Below are 25405 nucleotides of genomic sequence, written 5' to 3'. Positions count from 1 at the left end.
TTTCTTCACAAAAAAAAAAAAAAAAGGAAAAGTGATTATAAGTGGAGTAGAATTCAATATGTATTTAGCAAGTGGATTTATTTTTCAGAGATGTTTTTCCTAGTGCATTCCCAATGTGTTGCTACCTGCTACTTAAGCATTAGTATGTAATGTACTTGAGATTTTCATAATCATCCTGACTGTTTCTATTTGCTCTATTGTCCCTAATTCACACATGGTTTTATGTAAACGAGAAAGTATATTTACTAGGGAAAATACGGACTTAACTTTTTTAGAGAATGATTTAGAAAATGGTCAAGACATGCCCAAACTGACTCCTCTGTGAAATATAAGATTTGGATCTGGCTGTTAAGTGTAGGGATGGTTGTTATTAATTCATATTAATGATATTTATAACTTCTGAATGCCATCTTCAGAAGAAAAATGTTAATTGTGTGTTAGAAATCTCATCTGTTCCCACACAATGTTGTCTGAAATGAACTTGCCTGAATGTGACCTTTTATGTAAGGAGAATGAAAAAACAGTGTAATTTAGGAGCAGTACAAAGAAGTAGATCAACAGTTTCTTTCATTTTTTCATCTATTTCCTTCTGTTTTGAACAAACCTAATTTTCAAAGATTATTTTTTCTTATCTCATGCAGATATTAGTGAGAGAGGAGTACTAAACAATTACTGGTTGTTTCTTTCTTTCCCCACTTTTTTGTTTACTTTTATCTATAGCTGAATATGGTGAAATTTCAAAGACAGATATTGCCATTGTCTGCATGTTATTGTGATTTCCATAATCAATGAAATCCCACTGTTAAACTAAGCACCTTTCAGGAAGGCATCAATATCCATCATTTCAGAACTAATCTCTGTCACCTCCTGTTTATTTAATGTGGCTCCTGAACAAAGCATTCTGATCTCCTGTTGAAAATCCTTGATTGTGAGCCTGTTGTGAGCCTGCCACCATTTCTTTGCCATTTTCATTACTTTGAATCAAAATGTTAATATAAAGTTTATGTTAAATTCTGGCTTCAAATATTAAAAATATTCATGAGTTACAATAACTATCTACAAGGAATTCCTTGAAGTTTTTTTGATAAATTATGTGTTTTGGCTAAGTATGTCATCAGTAGCAGAAAAGTACCCATACTTTAGAACAAATACTCAGAGAGATGTTCCTCAAAGGTGTGGGGTGTGTTTTGGTGTTTTTTTGTTTGTTTGTTTGTTTCAGAATGAAGGCAAAATAAGGGAGATGTTAGTACTTTCAATATATATTGTATATAGTGTATATACAATATATACACTAACTAAGTGTATATATTGTAGTGTAAATACTGTAATGTATACACTAATTAAGTGTAAATGCTAATATGGGACATTTCAAAGAACCTTTGAAAGTAAAGTGTTATAACAGGACAGAATTTTGAAAGAGTGAACCTTAAATTTGTTTTCATTCAGTCTTTATCAAATGCACAATTCGTCACAAACACTGTGTATTATTTCCATTAGTTAAATTTTTACAGGAAAATGCTAAATCTGATTCTAAGTGTATAAATGATAATTAGCAAAGAAATATTTTTTGCAAGTATTTTAAATGTAGAATAGCATGTCATAATAAAACATTCTTATTTAGGCTGCCCTCTAATTTAGAATGAGAGAAGGCCAATGCCTGAGTGTGCACTGAAACCCACTAGGAAACAGCATGAGAAAGTGGTGTGGATCCTCCAGATATTTGAATCATATAAACATCTAAAACCTGATTAATTCTGCCCCAAACTAAAACGTAAAAATATTACAAAAATGTGTATTCTCAGCCTGAGATGAAAGAGAAGAGTAAACTGGAATATAGAGCTCTTTCGGTAAAATTCATACTAAATAAAATCTTACTGTAAATTTTTCACAAAAATTACTTGAAAGTTCCAGTGCTGACTAGGGAATCAAAGTATGGTCCTTATTCATATTCACTGTTCCACACTGCTTTGTGAAAATAGAGTTTTCAGGTTTGCTAAACTGTAAAGTAAAAGTATCAGATCTTTTGAAATTCAAAATTATGCTCCTTTAATTTGATTTCATTACATTGAAATATAAGTATATTGAAAATACATTGACACAAAAGTAAAACTTTTGAAACATTTGGAATACTTTTTGAATTCAAATTGAAAAAAAAATAAATCTTTTTAATTCACTCAAACAATTTTTCTTTTCAGCTTTTGGAAGTGAAAGTGAACTGCAAATACCTGTAGTCTTGAAGTCACTACAAGCAAGTTTTTTAAACTCGACTTTGCTTTTTAAGAAAATGTAGTCTTAGTCTACTACCTCTTGAACAGAGGTGAGCTGAAATTTACGTTGTGAAGATGGCATGGCCAATGTTCTCAGGCACAAAACCTGTAACGTACAGGTTTGTTTTTGCATTGCTAGCAGGCTGTACTTGGAGTCTAATACAAAGAACCCAAGCATCTGCAGAAAATCAAAAAATTCACTGCCTTTTCAATATACAAGCAGCAAAAAAAAAAATATATATATATATATATATTTTTTTTTAAAAAAAAACATAAAAACGCTCTACTAAGTTTACATAGTTAAATAATTAAAAGTTAAAAATGAAAGAAAATGAGGTAAAGTATGTAGGAAAGAAAGTCCTTGGTGCACATGGGTCTACGTTAGTCTATCATTAAACTGAAATAGAATAACACTTTTAGTAGTCCAATCTCTTAATATACATTCAGAAAGCTGGACTATTCAGACTGGGCATGCAACTTCAACTTCGTTTTTTGTAATACTATATAATGCATGATCCACTCAATATGGACTTTTCACTTCATAACTTGAAGTGAAAGCTTGGTATTATGTTAAGAATCCTTTATAATTGGAGAAAATTTTACTTGTCTTTTTAAACCCTCCACAATTCCCTAAGCAAGGTTTAACTAAATTAGTGATAAATATCAATATAACATAGGGATTTTTTTTTCCCCAAAGTGAATGAATAACATTTATGTTTAAACACAATATGATGCTACAGTTCCACAGAGAATTAGGGTTTTAACATATGAATCTGTTTGCAAAGGTATCCTCTTTATCAATAGTGGGACATTTTATTTCTAATGCCGTTAAGTATATTTTTCATGATAAAAGGTATGTTGATTATTGTAGTGTTCGTATGCAGGTCATTTTTCAGCATCTGCTCTTCAATGATGGTTTGCAATGAGAATGATTACAGTAGCTTCACTTCAGGATGGAACATCATGATTGATGCTATATCAAGGAGAACTTGGAATCTCCTAATGACTTTAATAGTGTCTATTTCTTTGTGGAATTTCTTTTCATTTTCTTAAAACAACGGGAACATTACTGATTGTATAACCTTATCCCCTGTCTCAGGTCTCCTAGAAACCCTGAACAGAAGATCATTAAACGAGTGATTGCTCTTGAAGGAGACATTATCAAGTAAGTATTTTAAGCCTTAGTCTCTGAGTCTTTATAGGAATAGTGCAGCTTTTCAGTGGATTTTAAATCAGTATCCTAGACAACGAGAACTTTCTAGTATTTTCTTTCTATCTGTCCTTAACAGGGTGTCAGTGTTGTACCTGTCTCCTTTTTAATGAGAGGAGAAATGCTACACAAAGCTACTCACTCTCTCATGAAAGGTACATGTGTGCAAATAATGCTTGTTTCTTAGAATATCACATACACAGGCAGGTAATCATACATCTTTTTTTTTTTTTTAAATAAGATTATAGGGCTCTGATTTTTTAGTTAGAGAGTCCAGCTGCTGTTTCATACTATGACTGGCAAATTAAGATCAGATATTCTGAGTGGTTTTTTTTTTTTTGTTTGTTTGTTTTTTTGGGTAGAGGTGGGTCCTTTTTTTCTTTTTCTTCCTTTATTTTTGAGAAAAAGAACCCTCACAGATGACTGCTTTTCCTGCAGTCTGTAGGAATCTGTGGGGAATATGGTGGGACTGGTTTGGAGTAAATTATTCTATCAGAAAAAGAATTGTAGAAAGAGTAGACTCTTGAGTACCCCAGGACTTAGTTTACTCTGACAGATAGCCCTTCCTGCTGGGGCAGATTGGAAATAAATTACTAGTAGATGTAAAACAAAAGTTTTTGTGGAAACAGTATCATTTTGATGAAAACACTTATTTGAAAGGGTTTCTTTTTCCCAGGTATAGAACAGAATAGGCATAGAGCTGGGATGGTAAATCCCTAGTTTCCCACACTAAGATATGAATGACCCTGGGAGCTCTTAGACAATATGGGACTGAGACTCAATTCATTTGGATAATGATTCTGGTGTAGTGAATATTTAAGAAGTACTTGGCAGCTGCAATTCAAATCAAGAATTTGAGTGTGGTCTCAATGAGCCCTAGTTAATGGCAGCACTGACGGGCTATTTACCACTGTGGGGTATGTCTGTGCTTTTTTTTTTTTTTTTCTTTTTTTTCCTTTTGCAGTCCATATCACTTTTGTTTTACAAATAAATTCCCAAACATCTCAGTTTGAGAAAGAAATTCTGATATTTCTGTCGAAGCAAAAGGCTGAAATAATAAATGCTAAGAAAAGATTTTAATGTTCAAAAACTATGGTTATCTTAAGCTAAGAATAGCTATCACTTTAAAGAAAATGTAGTAATAGCATATGTTACCAAGTCAAAACCTATATCTGAGTAAACCTATATCCTAAATAAAGTACTCATTCCTTGATATCGTTGATATTACTGCTGAATGGTAAGACTGATATTCATAATTCAGTATTCCTCATTAAATTCTGTAGCAATGTCAGAAAAAGACTGCAATAGAAAATAATTTCAAGTGTTACTTTTCAATATTCTATATTATGAACATTATTTATCTGTATTTTTGAAATGCAATGGAATTTTTGATAATATGAAAGATGTTTAATAACATTAAATGTTCAAATTATAGGACATTAATTATGCTGTACATTCAAATGCCTTAAAACTTTGAACTATTTGTTAACTTCTGTGGGTGTTCTTGGCCAAGTGGACAAAGGTGTTGGAGCATAATAGCTGTGAGAGTGTGTGAAGAATACTGACAAGCCTGTAGGTTAGTATATCACATGTGGGTATAGAAGACTGACTGATGATTCTCATTTGCCTTTGTAAAAATAGGTTAGGTTAATTTATTGTTAGAAACATTAATGCCAGTAATTCAAATGTACTTTTTTTTTTCTTTTTTTTTCTTTTTCTATTTGATCACATGGAAATTGTCTTAGAGTCTTTTGCTTAATCTGTAGAAACTTGTTTTTAGACAAAGCATACGTTACTGGGCCATTACAACTTCTAAGTTTATTTTTCATGCCATTGTCCCTTAATTGAGTGTATGTGTAGACAATGTAAATAATACTTTTTGTAGGACTAGGTAAAGCAAAAGCTTAGATAATAAAACAACAAACTGGCAAAATTTTTCTAAAATAAATATTATTTTTGTAGTGAAACCACAAGCAGGCATCTGACTAGGATATTTCTTACTAAAACAGATGACTGGTTATGCTAAGAAACAAACTTTTTGACTAGGATTTTGATAGGATTTTGATAGGATTTTGATTCCTATTTGATATATCTGAAGACAGTCTTTAATACAAACCCAAAAGTGTTGCTGTTGATGATGAAGATTTTATGTCTCTATATTATATATATTAAATTAATCCAGATCAACATAAAAATGATTCTCTTAATAAAATTGAGAGTTTCTGAATGTGTGCAGAGAAGTGTGCAAAGTAGACCTGAAAGTATTAAAATAAGACTCTTATCTATTGTTCTGACTCCTTTTTAGTATGGGTGAAAAGTGATGCGGAACTGATATATGCTGCTAGAGGAACATTTGAAAATCCTTGCTCTTAATGTCTGAGGTGGAATATATATGCCTATACACTAAACAAACAAACAACAAACAAACAAACAAACAACACAAATCAACATGTAGTTAGGCCTCTTGCTGCTCCAGTGATCAATCAGAATTTCTTCTTGCCAAGAAAACATCCTCTCCCACTGCAGAGGGGTTATTTCATTTCCCACGTACAGAAAAGTGAGAATCATGAATCACATATAGTGGGGTTCATGTACTTATGAAGCTACTTGCAGGTATAGCAGTTTTGCAGAGAGGTGGTGGTTATATAAAGAATTGTGCCATGTTGGACATCTTATGTGGAAGGTCAGTGAAATGTATGAAGTCTGTCTGTTCCTCTGCAAATTTTGATTGATGTCAACTGACAGATTTAATAAATGCATGCTTTCAGTGGTGAGACACTTTCTTCATTGTGAAGAAAGCTATGCAAATAATTGTGAGTTGAAAGGTATTTTCATGTAGTGCTCCACTAGATGGGTGATAGATGGATGATATGGTCTGTGGGTCTGTAGTTATGCTATCATAGATGAATGAATCTATGTATTTAATCTCTTTGGTGCCTGGTATGGGATAATTTGTTACAAGAATATTGTGTTGTCTTATTAATTAAAATAAGTTAGTTTTCATTTACTATCTGTTAGTAACTGAAAGTAATGAGAGACCCTATAGATAGAGCCATTATTATCAAAGGGCAGGTTCCATGTACTTTGTACTTGTGTTCAGGAGTTTTAAGTCCACAGTAGAAAAATCCTTTTCAGTCCTTCATTTCTAAAAGGATTAAATAAGAGGAAAAAAAAATAGCTACCTTTTGAAAATAAAAATGGCTACATTCTAGTTTTTGAAAATATATATAGATGAGACATCTATAGTGGGTCCATTTTGACCTTTCATTTTGCATTATTCAGGTAGTCAGAAATTATGAACAACATACTACTTCACTTTTTGAAATATGCTTTGATGAGTGGAAAAATGGTACAAACTTGCTGAATAAAAATCCTGGAATTTCAGTTCTCTGATATTGTTTCTAATCTAGCTGAAAGTCCAGATGAAATGAGTTGTGTCATGTAAATCCCTAGAAGATTGTAATACACTTCACAAATGTATAACTCATAATTTAATTTGGATAATGTAACTTCCTCCTGAAAGGAATTTAAAGAATAGAAAATCACCATTTAGCCCTCGAGATGTCAGCTTGTATATAGATAATATACAGTGTAGATCCCATAAATCAGGTTTTGTTTTGTCTTCCTTGGATTCACAAGAGAATTAGCTTTAAGTAGGAAATCATTACAATGATTCCTGAAAACTATTAAATTATAATTCTTCCAAGGTAGGACTTCTTTTAAAAGTCAATATAATTTAATTTGTTAAAAATAAATGTTGGTATTATAAAACACTTTATATATTTTGAAATTAAACATATTAAAAGTCATTTATCTTATATGCACTAATGCAAATTCAAAAATAGTAATCTATCACAGATGGCTGAGTCATGGTGTGTTTCAGTAACACAAATAAATGAAGGTTTACAAGAAGTAAAACAATATTAAAATTTGGATTAAACGAGTAACATGTAAAATTAAGTCCATTCAGCAACTTGCTGAACTAATTTTTCTTCTGTCTATCACAGTTGCCCAGGTCTGCAAGAGCTTGCTGTGCTAATTCTCATTCTTACGTGTCATTGTTTGTTTCTTAACACCATAGCTGATTTAGGAATTACTGGTGAGCCAGTAGAAAATGCAATTTTAAAAACTTTTGTCCAAGGATATTGTTAAGCTATGAGGAGACAATGTTTTAGTACTGAATGGTTCAGCAAAACAATGTTGCGTTTAAGTGTGGCATCTTGCAAAACTGCTCTGAAGAAGTGAATAAGGAGATATTTACTTCCTTTTTCTCACATTATGACAGTGCAGAAATATATCATTGTATTCCTGTTCTGTAGTTCTAAAACAAGCATCAGTAACTTTTCAAATTTTACTATGAGGTGCATCATTAAATTGCAGAAACCATTGCCACAGAATATTGGGAAAGAAAAAAAATATATAAATAAGTTTGAAATAGGAGTAGAAATTTCATAGGAATAAAGCCCATCTACAGCTATTAAATGCAGTGATCACAGTATAAATTCATGTACTCCTGTTGTCATGCAGAATGTTATATTTCTTCCAGGCAAAATCCCATACTGCATTAGGATATGACCAAAACCTGGTTATTCTGTCCACTTGTTGGAGTACCCTTTCAGATTCAAGCAAACCCCTTGCCCTATCACTACATGCTGTTGTAAAAAATCCTTCTCCAGCTTTCTTGTAGGTCCCTTTAAGGTACTGGAAGGCTGCTGTAAGATCTGTCCCAAGTATTCTCTTCTCAAGACTGAACAATTCAAACTCCCTCAGCCTGTCTTCATAGAAGAGGCGCTCCAGCTCTGTGATCATCTTTGTGGCCCTCCACTGGACTTCTTATGTTGTGGGCCCCAGAACTGAATTCATTACTGCAGGTGTAAGAGAGCAGAGTAGAGGGGGAGAATCACCTCCCTTGACCTTCTGGCCACACTTCTTTTGATGCAGCCCAGGATATGGTTGGCTTTCTGGGTTGCAAGCATGCTTCGCCAATTCACGTTGAGTTTCTCATCAACAAACAGCCCAGGTCCTTCTCCTCAGAGTTGCTCTCAATCCATTCTCCATCCATCCTGAATTTGTGCTTGGTTTTGCCCCAACCGAGATGCAGGACCTTGCAACCTGGTTTCGCTGAACTTCATGAGGTCCATCTCTTGAGCCTCTCCAGGTCCCTCTTGATGGCATCCCTTCCCTCCAGTGTGTTGACTGCACCACACAGCTTGGTGTTATTGGCAAACTTGCTGAGGGTGCACTCAGTACCACTGTCCATGTCACTGATAAAGATGTTAAACAGGACCAGTCCCAATACAGACCACTGAGGAATACCACTTGTCGAAGGTCTCCACTTGGACATAGACCACAGCTCTTTTGAGTGTGACCATCCAGCCAATTTCTTACCCACCAAGTAGTTCATCTGTCAAATCCATGTCTCTCCAATTTAGAGGGAAGGATGTCATGCAGAAAAGTGTCAAATGCTTTGCAGAAGTCCAGGTAGCTGATGTCAGTTCTTCTTCCCTTATCAACCACTGCTGTAAGGCCACAGAAGGCCACCAAATTTGTCAGACGCAATTTGCCCTTATTGAGGCCATGTTGACTGTCACCTTTAATAGACTAGCAATCACAGCTGATAATGATATATAGGCTTTATTTATGGCTATTCCCTTCCTCCTCAAAGTCCATTGTCTCTGTTGGGCTTGTCAGCACAGAATGTGGGGATCCACATTGACAAGGGTGCTGATGGTATCAACAGAAATGAGAGTAGTCAACTCAACAGGTGTCGTGGTTCCGCTCGAGTGGGCAGCCGAGCTCCACCACAGCCGCTCTCTCACTCCCCCTCCTCAAAGAGGAATGGGGAGAAAATATGTGAAAAGGGCTCAAGGATTGAGATAAGGACGAGAAAATCACGCAATAATTATTGTAACGGGCAAAACAGACTCGGCATAAGGAGATAGTAAGATTTATTGCCTACAACTAACAAGCGAGAGAAGTGAGAAAACAAAGAGAAAAAAAAAACCAAAAGCACCTTCCCCCCCCATCCACCCTCTTCCACCTCCTCCCCCCGAGCGGCGCAGGGGAACGGGGAATGGGGGTTATGGTCAGTCTACAGCACTTCTTCTCTGCCGCTCCTTCTCGGTCACTCTCGTCCCCTGTGCTGTGGGGTCCCACCCACGGGATGCAGTCCTTAATGAACTGATCCGGCGTGGGCTTCCCACAGGCAGCAGCTCTTCCAGAACTGCTCCAGATATGGGTCCGTACCACGGGGTCCATCCCTCAGGAGAAAACTGCTCCAACCTGGCTCCCCTACGGGCAGCAGCTCCTGCCAGATCACCTGCTCCTGCGTGGGCTCCTCTCCACGGGCTACAGGTCTGGCCCAGAATCTGCTCCAGCAGGGGTCTTCCACAGGCGGCAGCCTCCGTCGGTGCAGGGCCACCTGCTCCACTGTGGCCTCCTCCACGGGCTGCAGCGTGGAACCCTGCTCCACCGTGGTACTCCATGGGCTGCAGGGGGACATCCTGCTTCACCATGGTCCTCACCACAGGCCACAGGGGACTTCTGCTCCGGCGCCTGGAGCACCTCTCCCCCTCCTTCTACACTGACCTTGGTGCAAGGCTGTTCTCTCGCTCCACTGACTCTCCCGGCTGCTGTGTGGCGCAGCGTTTTTTTCCCTGTCTTAAATATGCTCTCACAGAGGCGCAAAACAACATCGCTTATTGGCTCGGATCTGGAAAACAATGGGGCCCTTCCCAAACATGGGGCAGCTTCTAGATCTTTCTCACAGAAACCACCCCTATGGCTCCCTGCTACCAAAACCTTGCCACGTAAACCCACTACAACAGGTTCACAGCACTGTCCTTGGAGACTACAAATTTTGGAACATCTTTCCTTTGGAGTGAGTAATTGTAGTCTTCATATTGTTCTGTCTTTGCAGTTCATGTATCTAAAGGAAGTAGTAACAGTCAAGCTTCTCCTTAGATGAAAAGCTCTTAGACATCCAAAATGTTTTTATTATGTGTCTGTATGCACGGAATGCATATCTCGTGATATCTATGCAGTTTATTTTGCACTACTTATAGTTAGATACTGATGGGACTCTTTTAAGTCAATGAAAGCTCTTGTTATTTTCCAGCGATACTGCTCTGTCATGACTCTTCAGCATTGACTGTATCCTTGCAAATCTCTTAAATAGAGTTTCCATTGATTTTGATTCTGTTTCCATATGCAAAGTCCTTGCATGACTGGACCTCATTTCTTTAAATGCAATTGATGAGAATGAATATTGTTATAGTGACTTCAAGTTATAAAGGCAATACAACAAAACTGGAATGAAAATTTCCTATATCCATATTGAATTTCTGAGGTTCTGTAGATCTTTAGCCCCAATAATGAAGTTCAGCAAAGCTACATTTCTAAAATTTGGCATTATTCAGAACCACTACAAAATAGGGAGAGACGTTTTTGCTTTGCATTAGATTTTTGTTTGTCTAATATTTAGGGAAGATCCATGAAGAGAAAAAAGGTTAAGAACATAAAGTTGAATTTCAGGAAGAAATATATAAATACACTGTCTTTTGTCTTCAGAGAAAAGAGTTATACATTTTTTCAAAAATGCATTAAATAAAGAGAAAAAAAAAGAAAAAATAAAATGCCAAAAATAATAATTTGCAGTTTTCTGGACTGTCTGTTAACCCTTTGTCTCCCCCCCACAGCCGTGGTATAAAGGTGATTATTAATATTATATTAATATTTACTCATTGTTCCATGTACTTAGGTCTTCATTCCTTAAATTATATCCATAATATTTATAATCAAGGTGGTGGAGTCACCTTCCCTGGGGGTGTTTAAGGAAAGGTAGGATGTGATACTTAGGGACATGGTTTAGTTGATAATAATGGTGGTAGGGAGAAGATTGGACTGGATGATCTTGGAGGTCTTTTCCAACCTTAATGATTCTATGATTCTATCTATAAAATAATATCTGTAACATTTTAAACATATTTTCCTCTTCAGAGTACAGACGGAAGCAGTAAGATTGCTAAAAGGTTGTGTTTATCATCAGTGCCATTTCTTTCATATTTCTGTTGGTTGTATTTGTTTAAACTGAGTGAAGGCAAGGGAGTTTCCATGTAGCTGCTTTGTGACCTCTGGAACTCTTACATTCAAGGGAAGGAGGCAGTATAATATGATTCTCCAAGACTGTACAGAATTTGAAGGATTGGCTTATAGAAAACAAAACAAAACAGAAACAACATATCCTATTACCTCTGAAGTGAGGCCATTTGATTTGGGCAACACTGAGACAATAAAAGAAATACCATCAACACTAGTTTTCACAGCTACTATTCAGACTAAAATCAAAAGTACTAAAAAGTTGTAATAAAATATAATAAAGTAAATAAGATATAATAAAATGTAAATAAAATGTGCAATTGTGATGAAATAAGTAGTCAGCGACTCTCTGTTAGTGTGCATCTGAAGCAAGACACAAATGACAGCTGAATCTACAGGAGGGAGAGTTTTTTTTAATGGTTTCTTCTCCCTCTGCTCCCCCCCTCCTTTTTGGGGGGAGTTTAATTAGGGAAGAAGCACTCTAAAATGCAAAAATCAGCATCTCTTTTAAGATGGCATAGTTGTGAACACCACGTGTAACGAGTCTCAGTAGTGTTCAAAGACTATTTTAATCTGCCATAGTAATAAACAGTGGGAAAGTTTTTTAAATGCTCTGTAGACAACTTGGAGTAACACTTGTCTTTGCTTTCAGTAAATCCCTGTAGTTATGCAGCCTATGGTTATTGTGAAGTATACTCCAGCATATGCATGAAATGTTTCTTCAGACGCTTATTGCCAGCATTAGCTGTAGCTGTGTGAAGTACCATTCTATCTTGCACTAATATATATTACATGTATATTAATAAGAGAAAAGAGACAATCAAGCACTTTATGTCTTTATCATTGAAAACTACAAGGATGGAGAACAGAAATATTGGAGAAGAGCTGGAAAAAAGTGCCTTTTAAATAGCTAAGTCTATCTGGAAAGTGCTTGCATCAGCGCCTGAGAACATGCAGCTTCAGCTGGTTCATTCCACCACTGGTCAGTTGTGAAGTTCTCTGCAGTGTAAATATTCAGCAGAGTTATGGTCACCAATTTACTTCTCCTATCAGGCTTCCATTTGCTGGACACTGAGCAGAAACCAGTGTAAGAAAGGGTACTGTTAGGCAGTACTAAATACTGTTAGGCAGGTCTTTATTTTCTAGGAAATTATCTTTTAGAATGCTGAGGCATTTTGATGGGTTTTAAATGCAAGCATTCTGAATAGGGCTGTGACAGGAGCACAAATACTATTTTAAGAAAAGTACCATTGTATCATAGACAGACAATAGACAATAGACACATAGTACATAGCCTTCCAATGTCCAGTTTGGGACAGGAAATACATCAATAACCTGGAGTGAGTTCAGCAGAAGGAACCCAAGCTGTCTAGGGGCTGCAGCACTTGCTAAGAGAAGATGAGACAGCAAGACATCATGGAGGCAAGGAGGCTTTGGGGTCACATAACATCAACACCCCAGTATTTATGGGGAGATTTGCAAGAAAATGGAATCAGGCTCTTCATAGTGACAGGAGGACTAGACTGCAGGCATAACTTGAAATAAAGAGAGATTCAGACCAGACAGAAGAAACTTTTTCCCCATGAAGGTGGCCAGGCAGTGGGGCAGTTGCCAGAGAATTTGTGGTCTCCATCACTGATGTTTAAGATCCAACTGGATAAAGCCCTGCTCTGAACCATCTGGTCTGACCTTATAGCCAACCCTAGTTTGGGTGGGACATCAGACTAGAGACCTTCTCAGGGCCCTTCCAATACGAACTATCCTACGATTTTATGACATCCAATACTAATTTTTAAATGTCTTATGTCACATTGAGAGGAACAATATATTTGTTATATGTTCTCTTATTTAAGAGAGGATGTATTTTGTAGGTTTTTTTTTCCTTTAAAGAAATACATTTGATTTCTGTTTCACTGAAAGTTGATGTGCTGCCAAGATATCAGATGGTTAGAAAACACAAGTGTAATCATCTTAATGGGAAGCTCAATAGGTTGTCTTTATGAAGATTTTAAAAAAACTGAGCAGCAAGTGATTAAAATGCAGTAACATTTTAAAACATTTCATAGTTAATAAAATGCTTTCACATATTTTAATTCCAGCAAATTATTTTCTTTCTTTCTAAACTATGGATACAAATGCCATTGGTCGTCTGAAATCTGGCACTGGAATCCATACTTGGGCATCAGAATAAACAGTATTTAAGAAAAATAGTTTTTATCCCAAGCAATTTAGGACTTCATCTTCTCAACTTATAGATGTTTGCTTAGTAGTTCCTGGAGCAATGTTAATATCAAGGATAGTGTTGTGTTTGCAAATTGAAGGAAAATATGCTGAAACAAAAATGTCTACTCTGAATAACAAATAAATCTTACTGTTTATTATTTCATTTTACAGCAACGCAAAAGCCTTCTTTCTATCTTATGTAAATATATTTAGGGTGGTAAACTCAGCCAGTGACATGGTAAAAGAGTTGTATCCATTTACCAATAATGGGTAGAACACTGTCCTGTGAAGTAGACTAGATATGGGGTTGTTTCATTACCTGTATGGTTAATGACTTTTTTTCTTTCTTGACGAAATTCCGTTGCTGCCTTTGGAGTAGAAATTAAGCAGACTTTCTCTTCTTTTCAAATCAATTAATGGTCAGGTAACTGCAAGTGACTGCTTTGGTGGTTTTAAAAGGTATTACTTTTCTTGTCTCCCATTTCTAAATGCACACACACTTCCCTGCCTTCTTCACTTCCACACAGCTGGAGATACTGCATCCTGAAGTGGTTCATATGAACTGACCAAATGCATGATACTACTCCAGTTTAATGAAGAAGATTAATTTCAATTTTTCCTAGTGTAAGGAAACACCAGCAGTTGTAACACTTTTGATCGTGTGTATATATATATATATATATGCATATATATATATACACATATTATATAGCAATAGTTCACCCCCAAAGAATTCTTCCTAAGCATCCATGTTTCCCTTGTTTTCACTTGGGCTCCCTTTTGGAACTGTTGTAGGCAACTCAAGTGAAAAAAGTATACTTGACATTGTAATGAGCTAACAGGGATGACATGTCTGCCTACCAATGCTAGCTGAAGCACAGTAACTTCTTTAAAAGCACTGACACCCCCAGTTGTGACCATATGAGCATACTCTCATAGGATCAATCTCAGTTGGTGTGAACCATCCTCGCTCTCTTAATGTTAAGAAACAGACCAATTTAGTCTAAATTAAAATCTGGTTAAAATGTATTTTATGCAGTATTTTTCTTATCTTACATGGTCTTTCCTGGGATGAGAACATATATAAAGAGTTCAAAGAAGTCACCTCTTCAAAGATTTATACTTGTTTGATACGCTTCATATTTTTCAATTGAGTGAATTAATCACAAAATTATACAAAATATGAGCTGATGATATTTTCTTTCTCTATCTTTCAAATTTAGAGTAAAGTTTAGTGTAAAGTTTCACATTTGTTTGCTTCTTTTCCTCATTTAGAGCCTGACAATGTTCTTTAGTGCCAATTTGTGTTTTACAGTACTGTTTGTCAGCCATGAACAATGATTGCCCTTGTAATTTGAAAATTTTGAAATTATTGTGGCTGTCATTATGTAAAGCTTACAAATATATATTGGCAGAAATATTAATTGTAAATTGTTCATTTGAAAAGATTGCCACCGTAGTGTTGTGCTGCGAACTGATCTTGAAATGAGGGTCTGACTAGGTTACAATAGCAGAACTAATAAGGTTTTGGATTTGATCACCCCAGTGGTTACGAGATTCAAATGAGAATAGGAGGGAAAATGACTATTATCTTTTTTCATGATTATAGAACTCACTATTGTTGACATTCTACTTCTGTGAAGTAAATCGTGTGATAAAACTGTAGAGTATTTTGGGTATAATGGGTAGCAAGTCATTAAGCAGGGTCTCCAGCATCTGCGATTAGGGGAGACAAAAATATTTTCTGCTTTATTGTTGTTAGTTGGCAGTGATTGAACAAATGATTTCTGCTCACTGACCATTATGCCACAAGCTTTTTAATATTCAGCCATTATGATATGTCATGTATTTCCATAGCTTCAGGTGTATCTCAAGTCATATTTCTAATGAATAGGTTTCATTTTTGTACATATAGCAAAAATAAATTACCATTTAATATTTTATTATAGCATGAAGGGGAGCAAGTGATACATACTGAAAAAGATTGTGATACAGGTTGCTATAATTGAAAACCAAAGCATAGTGCCATACTAGTAGAGGTTGGAGTCTAATAAGTGATGGACCTCCAAAAGAGATAGAACAGAATAATGGATGAGGAAATCAACAAACAGATTAGAAACTGGTACATACCTAAAAAAGAAAGGTGACCTTTAATGGATTTCAGGGGACTCATTTGCTGACTGGCTAAATTAATCATAGTTCTACTACTAGTGCAACTTTCTGTGCAAAAAGACCAAAATTGTCTACATGCAACATAATGGAAATGGATGGTATCTAATTAAAAGTAGTAGTATCATGTGTGATTCAGAAATATTCTGTAGTATGTCTTGTCATATTTCCAATGTAGTATATGTAGATATGATCATATTTAAAAGAAGGATTTAGATTTCTAGTAATAAAAGTCATTCTACTGTTTCTAAAGCTTATGCAGTAGTTAAAACTTTAATTAAACAGGTTTGCAAGAATGGGAAATAGAGACTAAGTTCATAAACCAGACAGATATGCTTTGTAAATGAAAAAGAAAGCTAATTAAGCCAAGCATAGCAGCATAATATTAATTTTTAAAAACACTTCAAGCATATTTGTAGTAAATATTTCCTAATGAGTTATTCTACAGTTTAAGTTCAGCATTTATGCTGCCAACACTCCATAGTCAGGTATAAAAATTGTATCCTTAGGCATTACGCTAATGTTTATTTCAGTACAAGTCGGGCTCTTTGAGCCCTATTTATGAAAACAAAACAGCAAAAATGACATATGGAATTTTTAGGTACCAGGATATTTTTCTTTCCTGTAAATTGGATTTGCCTAATGTTAATTGTAATTTCTTTTCAAAGAGACAGAGATTAATACGGAGGACATGATTGTCTCTGTTAAGAGCTCTCTCACTTAGGATAGAAGAGGGCTAAGTTATGTAATAATTATGGAAGACAATTAATAACTGCTGCATTTTCTTCTATATTGAGACAATATTCCAGTACATGTTTTTACATTGTGAGATTTGGATAGTTAAGTTGATAGTACTATCTAGTGTTTGGATACGGTGTTTGTTTGTGCTTCTGTGTTTCCTTAAACTACTTGTAAAAAAAAATTAAACATTTTGAAGTGCGAGTATTTGAGAGAGGTGATAAACCTTCTGGGCTACTGTTTCTTTGGCTGAGTTGCTGTATTTCTTTAAAGAAAGCCTTCATTTCATGACAGATTACCAAGGGATCCCCAAAGGATCCCTTATTCTTTTCTTCTTTGGGTGGGAAATATTGATGATGTTTGAAAAGGTTCAGATAGATTAGCTTCAGATATGTTCTTTTGGGATCTCTATTAAATAGAATCTGAGAATTTGGGTCAATTTTTGAAGTAATATCAAATGCCTAAGGACTTTTGAACCGTTTCCCTCTGTAACCTCAAATACTCTTTTTTTTTTTTTTTTTTCTCTACAGAATAGTTGCTATTGAATTTTTAATAATTATTTTCCTTCTGTCTCATCCACTTAGACTTAAGTTGTTTTATTGTTATAATTAGTAACACCCTTAATCTTTTCTCAGTCATTCATGCTTGACATTATTCAAACCTGGGCAAAAGTAACATATATAGTATATATATATAATTCTTAAAGTCCATATTATTGTCTTTGTTGCATGAGGGCTGAGAAGGTATTTCTGAGCCATTTAAATAATAATTATCTACAAGTGTTATCTACTGAGCTCTATGTATTCCTGAGTTTAAATTTGTAATCCAAAAGCTACAAAGTAAGAGGTGAAAAAGGGAAAGGAGAAGAAAGGGTAACTTAAACATCATTCACAATGCATACCCTTAAGAAAACCAACATCAGAGACATATCAATGTCTTGAAATTTGAAGGTACAAGGCCACGAGGACAAAAGCCTTTGGGTGTACAAGGTAAAAATATTGCCCCAGCAGCCATGGGGTATGTCAGTGAATGACTTACAAAGTCAAAGGTGCAACAAGTAAAAAGCTACAGAGCTGTAAATGGAAAGACTCTAATTTTGCAAACCTTAAAATACATGGCAACATCTGTACCCTTCACTTCTCTGTGAATATAATGTGAATAATAATAACAATGTGAATTTTCTCTGTGAATGATAATGTGAATTTTTGTGATAATGATGGTGAGAAAGAAAATCCAGGATCATTTCATAGGAAATTTGAGACAGTATTTTATATGAAGACTAAAATTCTGCATGAACAGAACTAACCATTTACAGTACAAATACCTGCATCAACAGTTAATCATGTATTGTTGTGTAATGAGGTACAACTCATCCCATAACCTCTCTTTTAATTTTAATGAACATTTTAGGAAATTATGTTTTGATACCTACCCCATTTCCCCACCCCCAAGTATCCTCTATACATCTTTGTACTGGTGTTAAAAACAGCCTGTAAAACCCAGCATAGGTAATTATGTCCTGCTCCTCTGACATCTGTAACAGATTTTGAGGAGTATTTTAGAAATTTTTATAGATTAGTGTAAACTGCCCTTCACACACAAGCATGTGATGATCATTTTGAACATGCCATGATAAGTTGGATGTCTGTTCTTTAGACCACACTTTAAATTTACCAGAGTTTAAGAGGTTTCTGGCAAGTTTCATCTTTTAGTTGTTTAATCCTTTTCTGCTGTATTCAACTGTTAGATGCTGACTTATTGCCAAGACAAGGACAAGAGGTCAGCATATGTTGCTGAAGGATTTTTGTTGTTGTTGTTGTTTTGTTTTGTTTTCTTCTCTTATTGGTGGCTACTTTAGGGCTTGAAATAAAATGTTTCCTGTTATGAGCACTTTCCATATATATTCAGTGCTGAAAGAAAACCATGTAATTCAAAGTTGATTTTTTTTTAATCCAAGGTCTTTTATAATAAACAACTGAGGGCTAAGTGACTAAACAAAAATCTCTTCCTGCACAATTTTAATTTTTGAATGAAAAGAGTAGATTTTACAGGTTTTATAGGTGTTATTCATTTGCTTAAATATACCTGTCTAGAGACATTTTAGATGTCCTAGTTATCATGTCTGGTCTTATGAGCTGCAGTTTCAGAAAGTCTCTTGAACATTGTGTTATAGCTGCCCTGTCAATGAGGATGCCTCAGTAGAGTACCTAAAATAGCAGCAGCCACTTATGTATAGGCACACAGGTCATTCTTCATAACAAATTAGATGGTTCATGAGAAGCAATTTAAAACATCATGCTGAAGTTTTGGCAAACATCCAGCAGCATTTTGGGGTTTAAAACTTTGAGTCATTTTACTCTATAGAAGTTCTTGAAATTTTCTTATATGTATGTCAAGTTAGCTTAAGGACAGTGTTTATCTTTGGAATGTAAGGAGTACACCTTTAACAACAACATGTGAAAAGTTGTTTATTTGAATTATCATTTGTTTCCCGAGTGTTTTCAGTAGTTGAATTTTGAAGAATAGTCAACAATAGAACAGAACTGATATTAAGATATGTGACCTGCTTCCAATGCAGTTGTCTTCCGGACATTATTTAGCATATGATTGATGGGATAGCTGCTTTGTTCTGGTGAAGAAGTTTGTGTAGAGCACAGTCTGTGATAGCGTACAGTAAGGATAGAAAGTGACAAGGCTCTATTTCTGCTAAATTTATAAGCCTTTCTAAATATTTTATATAGTGGACAGATTTTCAATTTGTTTATAGAATACAGATATATATGCATATGTGTACTCATAGAAATGCATACATATGAAGTATACATGAATAAGAAAAAAAACTGCTGAATTTGTTAAGAATCAAGAGGTATGAGATTGGTCTTCAAGGAACAGAACTGAAAAATAGACTGAAATGAATCATGATTCAGCTATTCAACACCTAGATTCTGTGTTGTCACTTTACAGGGAACTCAAGCTTTCAATGGAAATATAAATTAAGTGTACAATATATGCTTAAGCAGAGTGACTTTAATTACAATAAATTCAAAACATCCATTACTCACTGGAGACAAATTGTGATATTTTGCTTAGATTAAACAGAACCAGATTGGAGGAATAAGCTTCATGTCTCTTATAACAAGGAAAGATTGCTAAACTGGTGTTCTGACATACCTGAAACTTTCCATCATACACTCACAGCAACTGGCAATAAATGTGAAATTGAAAACAAATGAAGTTGAAAAACATAAATAGTTTTGCTTTCACTCTTTTGGAGCCTTGATTGGTATGCTATACCACAATGGTATTGTCAGTATTGCATCTTTGAAGACTGTATTTGCATCCCTGTAGATCTGCAGAAAGATCTGATAATGAGAAAATTTCCAGAAATTGCACCTGAAATTCAGATTAAATTTAACATAATCATTTTGTTTTCAGTTCTGGCCTCAATTGTGAAGTATTGAACAGCAATAAGTGTGATTTGCTAAAGAAATTATTTCTAATGTCAAACACTTAAACAATGGCAACTGTGGTCACCCTTCAAGCTTCTGTGTAGAGATTGTTGTTAGATGGGTCAGTAGTTGAAAGATAATCAGAATCATTAGTCATGTTTATTCCCTGACAGATTTTCAGATACTTTAATTAAGCTAGGTATGAAACTCTCATTGCCAAATGGAGACTGTAGTCCCCACTGGAAGATGTAATGCAACATGAATCTTGAATTCCAAAATAAAATGTAGTTTAAATTGGGGCACCACAAAAGAAATCATGTTTGTGAAAGAGAATGGAGTTCCAGCTTCACAAAGATATATCTTCATTCCATCTCATCCATGTTCTGGGTGGATATTGAAAAATAAAATGAATCTTAATTTCTGACATGAGTCACCCAATAGCAGTTGTATCAGCATAATATCTGTCCCAATAGTCTTGCAATATTGGCTACTGAAGAGCAAGGCCATATGTAAGTGTAAACCAGCAGATTTCTGACGCACAAAATCCAGCTGTGAATTAGAGATCATGAAGCTGGCTGTGCCCAGATATTTAGACTGTCAAATAGAAGGGGACTTATCACCAAAAAGTAAAAGAAAACAAATATATATAGATATAAATGTGTGGGAAATAATTGTTAAGTTGCAATATTTAATGTATGTTACAGATATTGAGAATCCCTGAGAACAGAAGCTGGTAGAAGCTTAGGAAGTTATTAGAAAACTTATTAGTCAAACTAATAATCTAGTGTTTTGTAAATATCTCCAAGCTTTTTTTAACAGTAACAATCACATTGATATGCAATGTACACATGATGTTTATGAATATATTATTTTAAAACATTCAGTGGATTTCTGATCCCCTGATCATTTGTTTTCTGCAGTAACAAGTATTCTGACCCACAAAGTTATAAAAACAAACAAGCTGTCTAGTTTTGCAGAGGACTCTCCTTATTTTGGCAAATAAATAATTAACTCTTCCCTTTATCTGTCAGTTTTAGAAAACAAAATACCTAACAAAATTTTTTCAAGCTCTTCAGTTTCATTGCCATCAGTATCTTCTTTGAAAAGAATCTCCTGAAAAGTACGGATCTGTTTATACATGTACACAGGAGATTAAGCAAGGCCAAGGACTGTAACGAGTCTTTAAGGCTACCTTTCAGCACTTGATAATACAAATATTAACAAAACCTCATTTGAACTCACTCATATCAATAGAAATTTCAATTGTGTTGAGGGAATTGTGGATCAGATCTCTGTATTATGAAAACTGGAAACTGGAAATTCTGAATGGCACTTGCTGAATAGGTGTCTGAATATGAGTTGTTATTTGCCAAGCTTTCACAGGTTATTTGATGGAGACATCTCAGTACAGGTTTGAAAAAATCTTACTTTTGGCTTTTAGAAATTATGTCCCAGTTAGCTTAGAACTGATGGCATACAAGTTATACTGACAAAAGGCTATTCTGAGACAAACAAAAATTTACAGAGTACTACATCCAGTCTGTAAAATCAAACTTAAAAAACTGTGCAGTTGCCTCAGTCCTGCTGCAAACACTATTCCTTCTCTGCTCCCAGGAACACCACTTGTAATTTTCTACTTGTGAAAATGGAAAAGCTCAACAACAATGACAGCATAAGAGGCTGAAAAACGTGAGACACGTTACCACATCTCACTCAAAATAATAGGTGCTGTCGCGTTAAGGGGTGTAGCTGATTAACCGTTACGGGCCCGGTCAGATTCAGGACACTGAACCAGTCGGACATTCACCAAAAACACATTAACCGTCTGGGGGTCCAGTCAGACATTCACCAAAAACGCATTAACCATCTGGGGGTCCGTTCGGACATTCACCAAAAATGCATTAACCGCCTGGGGGTCTGGTTAGATTCAGAACACTGAACTATCACGGATAACCACCCTCACCCTCGTTGCACTCAATGAGAGTTATCACAATGCAATCAAGTATGGTTTATTACAGCAACAGATAATCAGGTTCTTTTGGATTGCCGGCGATAGTGACTGTCTGCAAAGCAAGCTAGTATGCATAAAATACACAGGTGTTATAGGTGTTATGGGTGTTACAGATGTTATAGATGTTATAGATGTTGCAGGTGTTACAGATGTTACAGGTGTTATAGATGTTACAGGTGTTATAGATGTTACAGATGTTGCAGGTGTTATAGATGTTACAGGTGCGCAGCCTAGAAATAAACGCGTTAAAAGGATCAAAGACTCTATAGAGATTTATAAGCAAGCATTTAGATCTCACCCAAAGGCGTCCCAATGGGGGGGGGAAGAGAGGCTCAGCCCGTCGACTGATCCCAGGAGTCAGGAGGTCCTAAGGATATGATCCTCGGGATGGTATCTCCCCTGACGGTGGTATCTTCCCTAACATTCCCTTTCTCTTGGGCCAATTTATATTATTTTCTATCTTTTAGGTGGAGCTTGAGTGGCTCTAGTCAAGCATATCTTAGTTATGATTGGTGTAAAGTTTTCCCGTCTCCGTTTAAAGTAATAGGCTCCGAGGAATTCAGAGCGCATGCTCAGTGAGGGGTGGTCGCACCTTGGAGGCGGGTAGCTTTTGGGATGGAGGTGTGTTTTGGTATTATAATGATATTATAATGAGCAAAAAGTACACTAGGGTACAGCATTTGTCAAAACATGACAGGTCTTTGGCTTAGGGTGGCAAAAAGTGCAGCTTTGTGCACAAGAACAATCGAGGTCCCATCTGATTACAGAGCCTAGCCGTGGTGTCTCCACTCCACTCTATGCTCCGTGCTGTTCCTTAGAGCTAGCACACCAAGTTTCCCCAGCACGATAGCATCTAAGGCTGGGAGTCTAGGGAACGCTCAGATAAAGCAGTTATGCCCTACCCTGAAAGCCTCTTCAATGCTGTACCTTTTCCTTAAAAATGTGAATGTTAGTTTTATTTTCCTAGTTACTTCAGGCATTTACACCACAGGTGCAGATGTCATTTTTCTGCTGTTCTTTGGAAGAGGCTCTGGAGGTTTGTCACAGTATGGAGCATCTCTACAACCACAATATTACATCTTTTAGACAAAGCCAGTAGCAGAAGCAATGACAAATATAAATTTCTGTTGATTCTTGACAACAAACTTTGGTGTATATATTTAGTTTATATGATACAGTAACTTCAGGATTTTGAAATGCTACTGAATATATGATTGTATAATATACAGTATAATATACAGTTAAATATACAGCTGTAAATAATTCATATCTGGCCTTCTAACACCTTTTATGTTCAGTGGTCATTAATTTAAAAAAATGTTGAGCAGTAATCTTGAAAACCCCTGTAGCAAATCTGCAAATACATCAGTGACTCTTCACTGATGTTATATTAAAGTTAAGTTGTAGTTTTCAATTTTTTTCACATCTTGCTGATTTTATTACAGTGGAACTGCACAAAAATAAATGAGTCTGGGGAGTTCTAGAGTTTCTAACCTGGGGGAAATATATGCTAAGTAGATAATTTATGTTTATTTCACCTCATTTAGAGCTATGTTTTGTTCTGAGATTCATAATATATTGTACTGGGAGATAAATTGTACATCTAAGAGGCTAACAGTAATATCTGTTTGAGATTGCTGCTCCATCAGCATCTACAGGTTCCTAAGAGTGAACTAATGTAGTTACTAAGGCTTAATATACCTTACCCTGTGATAGTTAAGAACATATTTGATTAAACTTACTGGAGAACTTTTTCATTCCACATACCTGTTAATCTCCTGTATTCTGTTAAGAACTAGACGATCTATTATTTTCTATGATTATGATATATTCCATTCGTTTGGCGGCATAATCAATATAAATCAGTCTTCCCAGATGCTCAATACTACCAACTATGGATTGGAACTACCAATCCATATGTGATTTCACACATTGCTTGTCTAAATGGAAGATACAGATGCAAGCTTTTGCACTGGAACTAGAAAGTAGATTTGATCCCCAAACAAGGATGCATCTTGTTGATAAGCTGATGAATGTATGGTACTAACAGATGTATAAGCAAAGGCTTTCTTTTTTCCTTGCAGTGCATATGTGTTATTAGTAATCCTTTGGGAACTGGAGATGCTAAATACAATATAATCACAAATTCAAAACAAAGCTAAGTATGGTAGATAGTATCTAACAATATAAAAAGCAGGAATATATATATATATATGTTTGTTTGTTTGTTTGTTTGTTTTCCCTGTCCATAGCATGCAATAAGGCAGATCTTTTCTGAAATGAACGTCCATTAAAATAAATGAACAAATAAATCCATCCAAAGAATCCAGGTTTCCTTAAACAAAAGATAAACAAAAGTTTGGAGTAGACAATGTCTTCTCACTGTAGTGATGCATTGATATAGGTAGTCTGTCAGAGCTGATAAGGTAGTTTGTAATGTGCTTTTTAGTTCACTGAGAGGCATCCTTCTTGTCATCTCATTTGTCATAAAAATTGCAAGGCTAGGATTTATTGTAAAAGAAAAAAGATTGGAGTAGGGGGAATATATGTAACAAATTGTGAATAGTGAGCAGGAATGCAATAGTTTTACAGAAACTATATTTAACAGAAACATCATCTGAGGATATAATAGATAACTGTTCACTACTGGAGAAACCTCAGCAAGAATGGCAGGTTGATTTCTGAGTGCACCTAAAAGATGCACATGATCTGTATAGATGAAAAAAGGCTGAAAGAATTGAGTTTGTTTAATTTAGAAAATAGCTCTTGATCGAGGAGGTCTGATAATTTTCAATAAGTAAAAGTTTGCTACATGAATAATGTGATTAACTATTCACCATAGTTTTTGAGGATGAAAGGAATATGAGATTAGAAGAAGTGATTGGATTAAGTTAAGAGTTATGCATTAAATATTAGGAATAATTTGATAACTAAAGGATTGTTATATATTACGCATTATTTTATGCTAGGAATTTGTGGTACATCTGCCACTAGGAGATTGTAATAACAGCTTGAACCAACTTTTGTAGAGATGACTATTTTTTATCAGACTTTTGTTTATTAGATTAAGTATGAATGATACATGTATATAGATATTTATAGATATTTATAGATATTTAATATGGAAACCTTAGGTCCATCCTATGCCATTTCTGGGTAAAAAATAAGAATGTGGATGTGTTTCTTGTGACCATATTTGCAAGATGGCTGGACCTAAAAATTCTTCTCAAAGAGATCACTC

At 35.4% G+C, this 25405-nt stretch overlaps 1 protein-coding gene across 1 annotated transcript in view; it reads left to right on the top strand.

Annotated features, from left to right (window-relative positions):
* Positions 1 to 25405, top strand: part of IMMP2L (inner mitochondrial membrane peptidase subunit 2) — a 465163-nt gene that overhangs the window by 306099 nt on the left and 133659 nt on the right. The window contains exon 4 of the mRNA XM_084295020.1: positions 3367 to 3432. Coding sequence (XP_084151146.1) covers positions 3367 to 3432 — 66 coding nt within the window. The remainder of the gene's footprint in view (positions 1 to 3366; positions 3433 to 25405) is intronic.

The sequence above is a fragment of the Netta rufina genome (assembly GCF_964035555.1).
Source record: "Netta rufina genome assembly, chromosome: 1".
Classification (NCBI taxonomy): Eukaryota; Metazoa; Chordata; class Aves; order Anseriformes; family Anatidae; genus Netta; species Netta rufina.
Note: the sequence above shows the minus strand (reverse complement) of the source record. Positions and strands in the feature narration are given on the sequence as shown.